Here is a 14,086-nt window from a genome sequence, read left to right as displayed (position 1 = left end):
GCCAACTGCTCCAGAGGTGCGTAATACCTCATGTGAACAGATTGATTGGAAAACAAATTCAGTCGCTGTCCCAAAATCTGCCAGAATTTCCATGGGGTAAAGCTTGACATGAGACACTAAAATAGCATCACTTTCTGTTTTGGCGTTTGGTATTGCACTTGGAGCAAAATTATTCCCTGCCAGAAGCACCATTTTCCATTCTTCTAAAGTCGAAATAAACCCTGAATTTGGACTGAAACTCACAGTTAAATGTCCCTTCCACAGCACAAATTGTTTGGCACAAATAAGAAATTACAATTAGAATTAGGTTTATTTCATGGGTACTCAAGTACAAAGTGCAGGAGTACAGTAAACCGTATACAATGTCGCCACGCACAGCACCATCTTAGTTACAAAGTGCCTGGTACAAATCTAAGGTACTAAAATAGATTAGGTGCAAAACTGGAAATATTTATTGAAAAAAATTATTGTCCTGAATAAATAGTGATCTTATCAAGAACATAAGAACCAGGAGCAGCAGTAGTGAACTGGTCATCACACTTGCTCCTTAATGAAAGGACCTCAAAGGTTCACAGTAAATATTGCTTTCTTCTTGGCTACTAAAACACATTTCCTCCATTCTACAAGCTCACCTTCTCTCTTAGTATTGTCACTCCTGATCTCCCAGTCAATGTGTAAAATGAATCAGTGACGTTTAAATCTGCGATGCTTAGCTGGCCAGCAATGATGTGCAGCTTTGCAAGGTACTGTGTTCTGTCCTTGTCTGTCAAAATGCTGTTTAACTGGATTAAAATGTGAGATAATTGTTAGGAGAAACATTTATTTTATATGCTGTTGCCAAGCTGATCAGCTTCAGTACAACTGTGGGGTCGAACTCTATCTTAATAAAAACAAAACAAACATATTGTATTTGCATAACATCTTTCACAGTGTTGGGGCTTCTCGAAGTATTTTACAGCTGATGAGGTACATTTGTTGTAATGCAGAAAGTGTGGTAGTCAAATTGTGCACAGCAAGATTCCACAACCACCAAGGTGACAGATAACTTGTTTTATTTAATGGTGTTGATTTAGGGATAAAAACAACACAAAGGAGATCTCACTTGTCATAGGGTCTCTTTTACAGCCATCAAGGAACACAGATTAGGCCCTGGTTGAATGCCCAAAGTTCAATGACGATTGAAAATGCTTAGGGTGATGGCTTTGGCAGACGATGTTAGCATGCGAAGGGGGCTTTGGAAGGCCTGGCACTTTGTAACATTAAATGGAACCCCTTCACCTGACTCAACAAAATATCCTCCTCCTGGACTGGCTGAGTGATTGGCACTCAGAGATAGTAAGAACTGCCGATGCTGGAGTCTGAGATAACACAGTGTGGTGCTGGAGGAACACAGCAGGCCAGGCAGCATGAGAGGAGCAGGAAAGCTGACGTTTCAGGTTGGGACCCTTCTTCAGAAAAATGAATTTTAGCCTACACTGCAGGATTAAAGGGATAGGATTGGTGGTTGGGTCTTGGAGGAATGCGTTTTGGAGGTGTGATGCAGAGTTGATGGGTAGAATGGCCTCTTTCCACACTATAGGGGTTTTATAATTCAAACACTCCATTATTAGTGTATTGAAAAGTGTATTGTGCCTTTTGTCCATCTAAGTCTACCATACACACATGTACCAGCAGAGGGAGTCTAATGAAATTAAAAGGATACTTTTTTTTTAAATGGCACATTTGGGTGTAATCTGGAATGCTTCTGGCTGAATGTATTACGATAATTTCCCAAGAACTGCACACTGTTACCCTCACCCCTATCTGCAAGTGGGCCCTCAACCTTCCAAATTTAACAAGGTAGGAAATGTGATATTTCACTGACCTAATGTTCACCCACATCCTACATTCTATTGTTGATGGAGTTTAAAGTGAGGACTCAGATACCCAAAAGAGAAAGTGGACAATGCTCCTGTAGCCACTCCTCACTTCTTGCTGTGCATAAACCCTCCCAAAGACATAAGGAGGAATAATTGTCATAAGTTAAATTTCCTGTAACTTACATCAACTGCTTTAAATGCTTTGTTGGTGGGTAGAAATAAAGTAAAAGGACCCAAATTGGTCAGTGGCTTTGCATAACCAGTACCTAGTAGAGAAAGAAAAGTGTACAATTTTAGACCACATTCTAATGATATTTTAACATGTATATTCTTTGGTAAATATATCAAAACTGGAACTAATTTTCATAATCAGGAACTGTGAGATAAAAAAGACAGAGTTCCACCTATTTCACCTTTCTCTACCCGGTTGTCGATAACAACAACAGAGTCACTGACTAATTGCTACAACTGATCTCTATTAATGAGTTCACAAAGGGACAGCTGGTGGCTGCATGGCCTAAAGGAAGAAATTTCAGTGAATTGGGAAGCTATCCCATGGGTTTAAATCCTGCTGCAGCTATTTTAGGGCTTGCGTAGCACAATGGTAGAGCTCATACCTGTGATCCAGGAGACCTCAAATCGGACATGTTTTGTAGCATATCTGAACTTGTTAATTAAAGGGGGTTGTTTAGCTTGTATGGCAGGCTTGGCATCTAGAGTGATGCCAACAGCTTTAAAATACAAGCCTTGGACCCTCAACAGCACAGTCAAGGTCTTATGAGGGACCAGGACAGAGCCCACGTCTTGACCACACAGATAGTATCACATAATGATAGCAATTTTGTATCACCATAGACACCAACAGTGTTGTTTATAAACAGGATTAGTTACTGCCAACTTTGTTAGTTAATTTTAATAAATTATCAGTTTTAGTTTCTCAGAAGATGATTATGATGAGACTATAAACCATATTAAAATATTTCAAATGAATGTGCCTCTGTATAGTCAATATTTATAAAGTGAAAGTGTCCGTCAGTTTCTGGTATGAATCATTGATTTGAGACGTGTAATTTATAAAATTAATGCAAGTAATTTTTCTGCACTCAAAAGCTGCCATATTCTAATTGGCTGGCAGTTCTCAGAGGGTAGAACTCCAATGGCCTGGATCCTAAGTCCAGGGCAGAATTGATGCTGACAGGTTTTTCATCTGATCAGGTCTCCCTCTTCATAGCAACCACCAGGTTTCCTGTCAGTTGGCGGGAGCCGGTTTGGGAATGCCAAATCATGCTCCAGCTTCCAAGGATTATGGGGAAAGGGCAGGAGAGTGGACATGAGAAATGATGGATCAGCCATAATCCTGTGGAATGGCAGAGCAGTCTCAAGGGGCCAAATGGCCTACTCTGGTGCCTAATTCTATGAGGTTATGGTTTTTTCTCCATCCATGGATTTAACTCTTTCCTGACCAGGATACAGCCCCTGGAGACAATTCTTCCCTTCAATTGGTTCTGAGAGATGACTTGGCCCACCCTCTGGAATGGATGGATAGATAATTGACCTCATCCCCCATCCCAGCAAAATGTGCCCATGGGTGACATTGGAACCACAGAGTTGGTACAAAATCTTTAAAATTTTTAGACAGACCAGTTTTTGGTGTGTAACTTTCTCAAGGAGCCAATAGCAGCTTCACAGCGCCAGGGGCCTGGGTTCAATTCCAGCCTCGGGAATTTCTGCGTGGGTTTTTCCTCCGGGTGCTCCGGTTTCCTCTCACAGTCACAAAGATGTGCAGGTTAGGTGGATTAGCCATGCTAAATTGCTGATAGTGTCCGGGAATGTGTAAGCTAGGTGGATTGGCCAGGGGGAATGCAGGGTTACAGGGATAGGGTCAGGGGGTGAGTCTGGGTGGGATGCCTTTGGAGAGTTTGTGTGAACCTTCTGGTCTGAATGGCCTGTTCCCACACCGAAAGGATTTTATGAAAGAAATGATGAACCCATCGGTCTCCATTAAGCTTATACTGTTTATACCAAATCTGGTCTTTACAAAAAAACTGAGGGAAGAGGAGGTTACCGAAAAACAACATGGCTGATGTTAGTTGTCCTTGCCATGGGCCTCCAGACTGAGTGTTCAGGTCCTTGATTCTCTCCATGATACTTCCATAGCAGAAAGAGCCATCTCCCGTATATCCTTCGTTGCAGCTGCACCTGGGTGAGGTTGTCACACATTGTATTGAATTCCTCATCAGCATTAGCATGCAGCAAAACTACTAGTCTGCGCTTTTTACCTATTAAATGCTGAGAATCTTTTTTCTTTATTGGGATATGGACATCACTGACAAGGCCAGCGTTTATCTCCCATTCCTAACTGCCCTGAACCGAGTGGGTTGCTTGGCAATTTCAGATGGTGGTTAAGACTCAACCACATTGCTGTGGAGCTGGAGTCACACATAGGCCAGACCAGGTGAGGATGGCACATTTCCTTCCCTGAGGGACATTAGTGAACCAGAAGGGTTTCTATGACAATCAATGATAGCTTCATGGTCACTGTCACTGAGACAATTTTTCAATTTCAGTTTCTTCAGATGTAAGTTCCACAGGCTGGTGCGTCCTCTGGGATTGACCTGGGTCTCTGGATGTCTACTTTAGTGACATTACCACCATCACAACTGGTCCCTGATACACTGATTTTAGATCTCTCAGAGATTCAAGGCATATGGGATGAGACTGGGAAAGTAAGTTGAATTCAAAAATCGGCCATGATTGGATGCAATGGCAGAACAGTAGGCTGTGTGGGTGCTGTCCTGCTTCTGGATCTTATACTCTTGTGTCCTGCACCTTTTCAGTATGATATATTGGCCGTAGTTGTAGCAGGAGTCATAGAATCAGTGCGGCATACAGTATTGGCTTTGGCACATTGAGTTTGCACTGAAATAAACTGCTCTAAATCTACAATAGTCCCACTTTCCAGCACTTGGCCCATAGCCTTGAATATCATGGTACAGCTAGTACATCTGTGAAACAAACACTGGTTGTCATAAAAGCCCATCTGCTTCACTATCGTCTTTTCAGAAGGAAATCTGCTGTTATTACCCAATCTGACCTATGTGTGACTGGCAACTGCTCTCCAGAAAGGCCTAGCGTGCCACTTAGATCGATGGCAATTGGGAAAGGGCAATGAATGCTGGTCTTGCCAGCAATGTCCAGATCCCATAAGCCCCTAAAATCTCAGTTATGTTCACAATGTGGTGCACTTGCATGCACTGGAAGCCATATAGATTAATATGGTCCTATTCTCTGTAGACAGGAAGACCATGTACATGCATTGCGCCAAGTTCAACTCAACAAAATAGAGGGCAATGCCCCGGGCCAATGCCTGGTTTACAATTTAATAAAGCCCGGATGTTAGCTGTCAATCTGTATTAATGGTTGTATTCTCCATGACAACGCCTCTGCCAGTCACAGTTCACTTGGCAAGCACGCTCTGCTCATGGAGTATAAATGTTGATTTTCTGTTTGAATTTGCATTCTTGCAAAATATCCTGATGCGTGTAAGATGAAAAGGTTTGGAATATCTGTGTTTTTTTTTTCAGCAGTACTCACATTCTGTATTCCAAACAACTAGTGATGTCAAAAGTAAGATCAAGAGTAGGCCGTGCTCTTTGAGCCTGCTATGCCATCCAATAAGATCATGGCTGATGTTGTCGCTCAACTCCACCTTCATTCCATCTGGGGTGAAGCATGTACTTGAGCTGTGCCCAACCTGACATGAGTGACCGTTACCCTCCCTGAGAAATTAATGTGCCATATCCCGAATCCCGCAAACATCTGCTGGCCCAAACACTAGACCAGTTTCTGCAGTGACAAAGGTCACAAGCCCAGCCTAACAGCCATGACCAAGTAATACCTTAAGCCAAAAAAATGCATTCAAAATTTAGGACAAGTTACACACAAAGGTGACAGGACCCTTGATATATTCATTAAAGTTAATGACTGTTGATTTCTGTCCTGGTTGGATCAATGAGTATTGTTGATCAATAATCAACAAGGGTGAGATGGACAGATTTGATTGATTGATTGATTGTTCAATTGATTGATTTATTCCCACATGTACCAAAGTACAGTGAAAAGTTTTGTTTACGAGCAGTATGGGCAGATCATAGTTAGCAAAGGATGTACAGATCAAAACAACTTAGACAGAGGTACAGGTTACAGTGCACAGGTGAGATCACATTAGCCAAGCTCAATCATTACTTGAGGCTGGAGACTCCATTTATCAGTCTGATAACGGCCGGGAAGAAACTGTTCCTGAAGCTGCTGGCATGAGTGTTCAGGATTCTGTACGTTCTGCCCGATGAAAGAGGTTGTAGGAGGTCACTACTGGGTGTGATGTGTCTTTGATGTTGGCCGCCTTTCTGCGGCAGTCAGCCATGTAAATGGAGTCCATGGGTGGACGGTTGGCTTCTGGGATGATCTGGACTGTGCACACGACCTTCTGTAGTTTCTTATTCACCTGGGCAGAGCAGTTGCCGTTCCAGGCTGTTATGCACCAGGACAGTATGCTTTCAATGGGGCATCTGTTACAGTTGGTGAGGGGCCTTATGGACATGTCAAACTTCCTAAGCTGCCTGAGGAAGAAGAGACATTGTTGTGCCTTCTTGAATGTCGCATCTATGTGGGATGCCCAGGCCAGGTTGTCAGTTATCGTCACTCCGAGGAACATGGCGACCTCTACCTTCTCAACCTCAGTTCCACTGATGTAGATGGGGGTGTGCTCTCCTCCTTTCTTTCTGACGTTAATGATCAGTTCTTTAGTTTTCTGAGAGAAAGGTTGTTCCCATTGTACCATGTCACCAAGCCCATTATCTCCATCCTGTATTTTGACTCGTCATTGTTAGACATCTGTCCCACTTCGGTGATGTCATCAGTGAACTTGTAGATGGCATTTGTTTGGAATTTGCCAACACAGCCATGGGTGTACACGGAGTACAGTCGGGAGGTGAGGACGCATCCTTGGTTGGGGGGAGGGATGCGGTGTCCAGTGTTGAGTGTTATCATGGAAGAGGTGCAGTTACCTATCCTCACTGATTAAGGCCTATGCATCAGAAAGCTGAGGACCACGTTGCAGAGGATGCAGTCCAGACTACAGTCACAGAGTTTTGAATTCAGTCTGGTGGGGATAATGGTGTTGGAGGCGAATCTGTAGTCAACAAGCAAGAGTCTGATGTAGATGTCTTTATTGTCCAGATGTTCCAGGGATGAATGCAGGGCTAGGTCCTCTGTGGACCTGTTATGTCAGTAGGCAAACTGTAGGAGAATGAGGCAGATTGGGAGATTGCAGTTGATATAGGCCACGACCAGCCTGTTGAAGCACTTCATGATTATGGATGTCAGAGCCACAGGGCAGTAGTCATTAAGGCATATTGCGTGTTTTCTTGGTAAGGGATGATGGTGGTTTTCTTGAAGCAGGTGGGGGCTTCGATTTGTAGGAAGGACAGGTTGAAGATGTTGTTGAATACCTCCACCAGTTGGTCCACACAGGAGCTGAGTGCTCGGCCCCGGGGACACTGTCCGGGCCCATTGCTTTCTTTGGGTTGACTCTCAGGAGTACTGAGCTGACATCTGCAGCAGGGACAAAGGGAACAGTCTGGGGCTGTCGGGACAGGCATCACCAAGCTGCTAGCATTCAGCTCAAACCAAGCATAGAAAGCATTTAGCGCACCAAGGAGGGATGTGTCTTTGTCCGCTATCTTGCTCTGCTCCATTTTGTATCCCGTAATGTTATTTAGGCCTTGCCATAGGCAGCGGGAGTCTGTTTGGTAGGTTTGGGCCTCTGACTTGGTCCAGTGCTGCCTCTTGGCTCCTCTGATGATGTTGCAGAGTCTGGAAATCTGGATTTTCTGTATTGGTCCATGTCACCTGACGTGAATGCTGCACATCGGGTCTTCAGTAGGGAGTGGAGTTCCTGGTTCATCCAAGGTTTATGGTTGGGGAACACTCCGATTCACCTCCTTGGTACACAGTCCTTCCACACATTTGCCAATGAAGTCCTTGACGTACTTGTCTAGGTTTGCAGCTGCGTACTTGAACACGGGCCCGTGCACTAATTCTAAGCAGTCCCAGAAACAGTCTTCCACAGCCTTGAACCAGCATTGTACTTCCTTCTGTAAAGAATCCTCCCCTTTCAGCTTCGCATGAGCCCAGGAGCAGGAACACAGTGTTGTGATCTGATTTCCCAACGCTCCGGTTGGGGATGGAGCAGTAGGCATCTTTGGTTTTGTAGCAGTGGTCCAGGATGTTCAGTCCCCTGGTGGGGCAGGAGATGTGTTGGTGGTACTTTGGCAGCTGGAGGTTGGCTTGATTGACGTCACCGGGCACAATGATTCGGGCCTTGGGGAATTTTGTCTCAAGAGCATTTTTGGCAGTGTAAATCTTGTCTGGGGCATTTTTAATCAGTGAAGTAATCAAGAATTATGGGAAAAGGCAAGAAATTGGATTTGAGGATGATCACATCAGCCATGATCTCACTCAATGCTGGAGCAGGCCCCACAGGCTAATTAGCCGACATTTTATGGTCTTAAAACTCTCCCTAGTAAACGTTAGACATCATTACCATCTGAATAGCTGTTACATGAACTGCTTACTCAATCTGTCCTGGGGCAACCGTGGCACAGTTGGCATTTTTATCGCAAGTGTTGTTGCTTTTGCAGACATCAGTCAGTTCACATCCTATTCCAGCCAACAGATTCTCATAGCCTTCCTGACACTGACAATGAGACTACAAAAGAAATGAAAATATGACTCTTTGGTTAAATCTTGCCATATACTTTCCAAGATAAATCATGTCAAAATTTGAAGACCTTCCTTTCCTTCTCTTTACGTGGAAGTGGTGTTTTAATTCGTAAAAAATATTTTTCATTTAAAAATTGTATTTGTAATAATATCTTGTACCAATTTACACTGAAGTTGCAGAGCAATAGACTTGCAAACAATGGACAAAAGCTATAGCTGCTGAAATTCTCACCTGTTCCCTTTTCCTCATGGACTTGAGGATTCTAGCATTCTCCTGGCCACCCTAGCAACTAAGAAGTGTGAGATGGTGGCCAAGTGATAATGTCACTGCTCTAGTAATATAGAGGCCCAGGCTAATCTTCTGGGATGTGAGGTCAAACTCCATTGCAACAGGTTGAATTTGGATTTAATTCTGAAAACAAAAAATGCTGGACATCACAGTTGGTCTGGCAGCAGCCACAGAGAGAGAGCAAGCTAATGCTTCGAGTCTAAATAACACCTCAGCAGAAACATTGCTTACTTTCTGTCAATGGCTGCCCCCTGACCTGCTGTGATCTCCAGTATTTGTTGTTCTCAGTTCAGATTCCAGCATCTGCAGTAATTTGCTCCTACGTTAGATTTAATTCTGCCTGGAATTGAAAATTAGCCGCAATAAAGATGATCATGAAACTATCATGTATTATTACAAAAGCTCATCTGGTTTGCTAATGCTCTTTTGAAGATGGAAATCTGTCTTCTTCGCCTACATGTAAGTTCAGATCTACAGCAACGTTATAGACTTTTAACTACCCTCTGGAATAGAACATAGAACATAGAACAATACAGCGCAGACAGGCCCTTCGGCCTTCAATGTTGCGTCAACCTGTGAACTAATGTAAGCCCCTCCCCCTACACTATCCTATCATTATCCATCTGCTTATCCAAGGACTGTTTAAATGCCCCTAATGTGGCTGAGTTAACTACATTGGCAGGCAGGGCATTTCACGCCCTTACCACTCTCTGAGTAAAGAAACTGCCTCTGACATCTGTCTTAAATCTATCACCCCTCAATTTGTAGCTATGCCCCCTTGTACAAGCTGAAGCCATCATCTTCGGAAAAAGACTCTCACTGTCCACCCTATCTAATCCTCTGATCAGGAATGGCCTACCAAGCTCCTCAGTTCAAAGGCTATTAGGGTTTAACAGCAAACATTGGTATTGCCAGCAATGATCATCCCATGAACGAGTAAAGGAGCCACACTCTATAAATTTGATTTAATGTAATCTCACGTAACAGACAACTTCTGTCTTTTGCCCTGAAGTCCTTAATTTTTCACATACCTTAATTTGCTATGCATTAAATAATATTTGCACGGCATTTTCCAACCATGCTTCTCCCTGATCCCTGAGGAGCATTAAAACCACAAAAGCATAAAAGACACAAGCCCAGTAAGTGTCGCTGTTTCCTATCCTGGGATGTGGGGAGGTGGCAGGGACTCCCTGAAGCAAGCTGACAGCTTAACGAAGCCCTTTCAGAGAGTGGGCTGGAGTTCAATGCCTCAATGGGCTTTTGTTAGGTGTGCCATGAAGGGGCATTATGTTCACCTAACACCTAATCAATCTAGAACCTGGTGCTGTGCCACCCGAAAAAGTGGGAGCTCCACATTCAGTTCAAAGCTCATGGGACTAACAAAATAAAACTCACAGCCTGATTAAGCCCTCGTGCCTTGTTTGGAAGCAAAGAAAATATCCATGCTTTTGAACTGACACATTCGTATATAACATGCCCAAATGATGAGAGTGATGATCAGGTATCTCAATAACTCTTATTCATGGCTTCCTTCATTACCTTTTCATTAGGCAAGCCCCTCAGAAACATTACCTGTGTATAAGTTCACCCTTTAATGTTCTGCCAAAAGTCTTTCTCTTGGAAAAGTAACACCTAATTGAGTACATACAGTAATTTGTACTAAATCCCATTTGCCCATCACCTTCTATTGGCTTCCACTCACCCTCAGACTGGAGTCACCTTCAATTTCAAACACTTTTCATTCTTTTCAAACAATTGCAGAACCTTTTCATTTCCAATTATCAGTCCCCTCCACCCCAATAAACCCGTGAAGTTCTGAATTTCTATTTGTTAATGTCTTCTCTCTCTCAACCTTTTCTTTTAATATGTCCCTTAAATTGTAAGTCTTTGGCCTGGCTTTTGGTCACCTGACCTAATGTAGCCTGGTGTCAAATTTTGCTTGGTGTTTCTCCACTAAAAGCCTTGGAATAATTTTAATTACTGTAATGGTGTTGTAGACTAGAAGTTGTTGCAGTTACACAAGAGACAGCAAACTTTGAAATCATGAGGGAAAACAAACAGCAACCATGCACTTAGGGCCTGTTTAAGGCTTGGGAATATGATACTGATTGAGAAAAATCATGCTTGCTATCACTGCCCTCATGGGTACGGCTGCAGGATGAGGTTGAGCCAACAAACATTTTTTTTTCTGAAGAAAGGTACAGTCCCAAAACATCAGCTTCCCTACTCCTCTGATGCTGCTGGTCTGTTGTGTTCCTCCAGCTCTACACCTTGTTATCTCGCATATAAATTTGCTCTGTCTAACTTAGCACTTGGTTGTAGTGTAGAGGGATTTTCATCGAATCCCAAGGTGGACCTCAGCAGCTCGCCGTAAACACGATAAGAACCAACCTTTCCAGGGCCATCATAATGACAAACTGTCGAGTTCGTTGGGCAGTTTCCGTAATTGTCTTGGCACGGATCAATGGGTAGGCAGACCTGACCATCACCACGGTAGCCCTCTTGGCAAGTACAGGTGAAAATGTTGGGGCCTAGATAGGCACATACAGCATTGGAGTCGCAGGGATTCTGAAGGCAAAGATTAATGGCTGAAAGAAAAATATTGTTGCTTACGTTTAATTCCTTTTGCCCACAACTGGCATCAAGCTGTGTACGATGAGCTAAATCTGCCTGCCTAGTTGACTAGAAAAAGGAAGGCTTGCATTTCTAAAACACTTTACATGACCACCAAAGCCTCACAAAGTGTTTCACAGCTAACAAAGTACTTTTGAAAGTGTAGTTTTGGTGCAATGTAGGAAATGCAGCAAGCAATTTATACACAGCAAGATTCAACAAACAATGTGATAATGACCATCTGTTCCAATGCTCTGGATCAAGGATAAGTATTGATCAGGACACTGGGGAGAACACCTTTAAAACAGTGACATCCATTTGGAAGAGTGTTGATTTATTGTCCAATCCATCTCCAACAGCACAGCACTCCTTCAGTTCTGCATGGACTATCAGCCTGGACTTTTGAGCTTAACTCCTGGAGTGCTGATAGAACCCAGAACTTCATATTTCAGGGGCAAACTGATTACAAACAAGCCATGACTAAACAATGAGTTAATTCCTCTTTATGAGCTCATTCATTGCTTCATGTTCACTTTTTTTTAAATTCACTGTGCTATGTGGGCATCGCTGGCTGGGCCAGCATTTATTGCCTATCCCTAGTTGCCCTTTACAAGGTTGTAGTGAGCTGCCTTTTTGAACCACTGCAGCCCGTTGATGTAGGTGACCTATAATGCACCTCCATGGGTGGAATTTCAGGATTTTGACCCAGTGACAGTGAAGGAACAGCGATATATTTCCAATTCAGGATGGTGAGTGGCTTGGAGGCGAACTTGAAGGTGGTGGTGTTCCCATGTATCTGCTGCCCTTGTCCTTCTAGATGGAAGTGGTCGTGGGTTTGGAAGGTGCTGATGAAGGAGCCTGAGCAGTGCATCTTGTAGATAGCACACACTGCTGCTACTGAGCATCAAGGGTGGAAGGAGTGGATTCATAGTGGATGTCATGCCAGTCAAACGGCTGCTTTGTCCTGGAAGGTGTCAAATGTCTTGAGTGTTGTTGGGGCTGCACTCATCCAGGCAAGTGGGGAGTATTCCATCACACTCCTGACCTTGTAGATGGTGGGCAGGCTTTGGGGAGTCAGGAGGTGAGTTAGCACCACAGCATTCCTGGCCACTGACCTGTTCTTGTAGCCAATGTGTTTACATGGTGAGTGCAGTGAGTTTCCGGTCAATGGTAACCCCCAGGATGTTGATAGCAGGGGATTCAGTGATGGTAACACCATTGAATGTCAAGGGGCAGTGGTTAGATTGTCTCTTATTGGCGATGGTTTTTGCCTGGTATTTGTGTGGTGCAGATGTTACTAGTTCTAAAATGTTCCAGTACGATCAAAATAACTAAACCCAGTTATTAATGTAAACAAAAACATAAATTGCTGGAAAAACTCAGCAGGTCTGGCAGCACCTGTGGAGAGGAATAAGAGTTAACACTTGTAGACCGGAAACATTGACTCTGATTTCTCTCCACAGATGCTGCCATGCCCGCTGAGTTTTTCCAGCAATTTATGTTTGTGTTTCTGATTTCCAGTATCCACAGTTCTTTTGGAGCTTTTCCCAATTATTAATGGTATGGTTATTTAAAAAAAAAGTAAGTGTTAAACACATTTGCTTGCAGTCAATAACATAATGAGGACTTACGTTCACATTTTGTGCTCCCTTGGGTATTATAACCAGGTAAGCATTCACACACCAACTTTCCAGTTGTTGCTTCTTCAGAACATCTTGTATTTTCAGGGCATTGTAATGCCCGGCAAGCAGGAATAGCTTCAAAGATCAAGAAAGAAACTTGACACACTTTGTAAATACAACAGAAATGTTGCAAATATTCCAGTGGTTTCTTGTGTCTGTTCTAGCCTCTTGAGCAGCCCTGATTTTAACCACTCCATAACTGGAGGCATGTTTCATTCTGCTGCCTACACCCCTGCACTCTTATATTCACTCTCTAAAACAGTCATACCATAGAACCCCTATGGGTTCACACCATCCAAGCCTCTGAATAGCATCCCACCCAGACCCATCCCCCTACCCTACTCTACATTTCCCATGGCTAACCCAGCTAGCCTGGTCACTATGGGCAATTTAGCTTGGCCAATCCACCTAACCTGCACATCCTTCGACTGTGGGAGGAAACCGGAGAGCCCAGCAGAAACCCACACATACACGGGGAGAATGTGCAAACTCCACACAGACAGTCACCTGAGGGTGGGATCAAACCCAGGTCCCTGGTGCTGTGAGGTAGCACTGCTAACCACTGAGCCACCGTGCTGCCCTCAGTCCATTTTCTCTACCTTTCTTTCCGATTTTAAGACACTCATAAAACATAGAACATAGAACAGTACAGCACAGTACAGGCCCCTCGGCCCAATATGTTGTGCCAACCTATTATCCTACTCTAAGATCAAACTACTCTGCATACCCTACATTTTACTATCCTCCATGTGGCTATCCAAGAGTCGTTTAAAAGTCTTTAAAGTATCTGACTCCACTACCACTGCCGGCAGTGCATTCCACACACCCACCACACTCTGTGTGAAGAACCTACCTCTGAC

General features: G+C 43.7%; 1 protein-coding gene across 5 annotated transcripts in view; it reads right to left on the bottom strand.

Annotated features, from left to right (window-relative positions):
* Positions 1-14,086, bottom strand: part of stab2 (stabilin 2) — a 181,108-nt gene that overhangs the window by 138,335 nt on the left and 28,687 nt on the right. For 3 of the 5 annotated variants that reach the window (XM_048549535.2, XM_048549536.2, XM_048549538.1), the window contains 6 exons: positions 13,176-13,301; positions 11,323-11,519; positions 8,495-8,628; positions 3,925-4,058; positions 2,043-2,125; positions 633-782 (listed from right to left, as the gene is read on the bottom strand). In XM_048549535.2, coding sequence (XP_048405492.1) covers positions 633-782; positions 2,043-2,125; positions 3,925-4,058; positions 8,495-8,628; positions 11,323-11,519; positions 13,176-13,301 — 824 coding nt within the window. Of the gene's footprint in view, positions 1-632; positions 783-2,042; positions 2,126-3,924; positions 4,059-8,494; positions 8,629-11,322; positions 11,520-13,175; positions 13,302-14,086 lie in introns of those variants that run through there. The other 2 variants (XM_048549539.1, XM_059652530.1) reach the window with 2 other exon arrangements.

Source organism: Stegostoma tigrinum, chromosome 18 (genome assembly GCF_030684315.1).
Source record: "Stegostoma tigrinum isolate sSteTig4 chromosome 18, sSteTig4.hap1, whole genome shotgun sequence".
NCBI classification, from domain to species: domain Eukaryota; kingdom Metazoa; phylum Chordata; class Chondrichthyes; order Orectolobiformes; family Stegostomatidae; genus Stegostoma; species Stegostoma tigrinum.
Note: the sequence above shows the minus strand (reverse complement) of the source record. Positions and strands in the feature narration are given on the sequence as shown.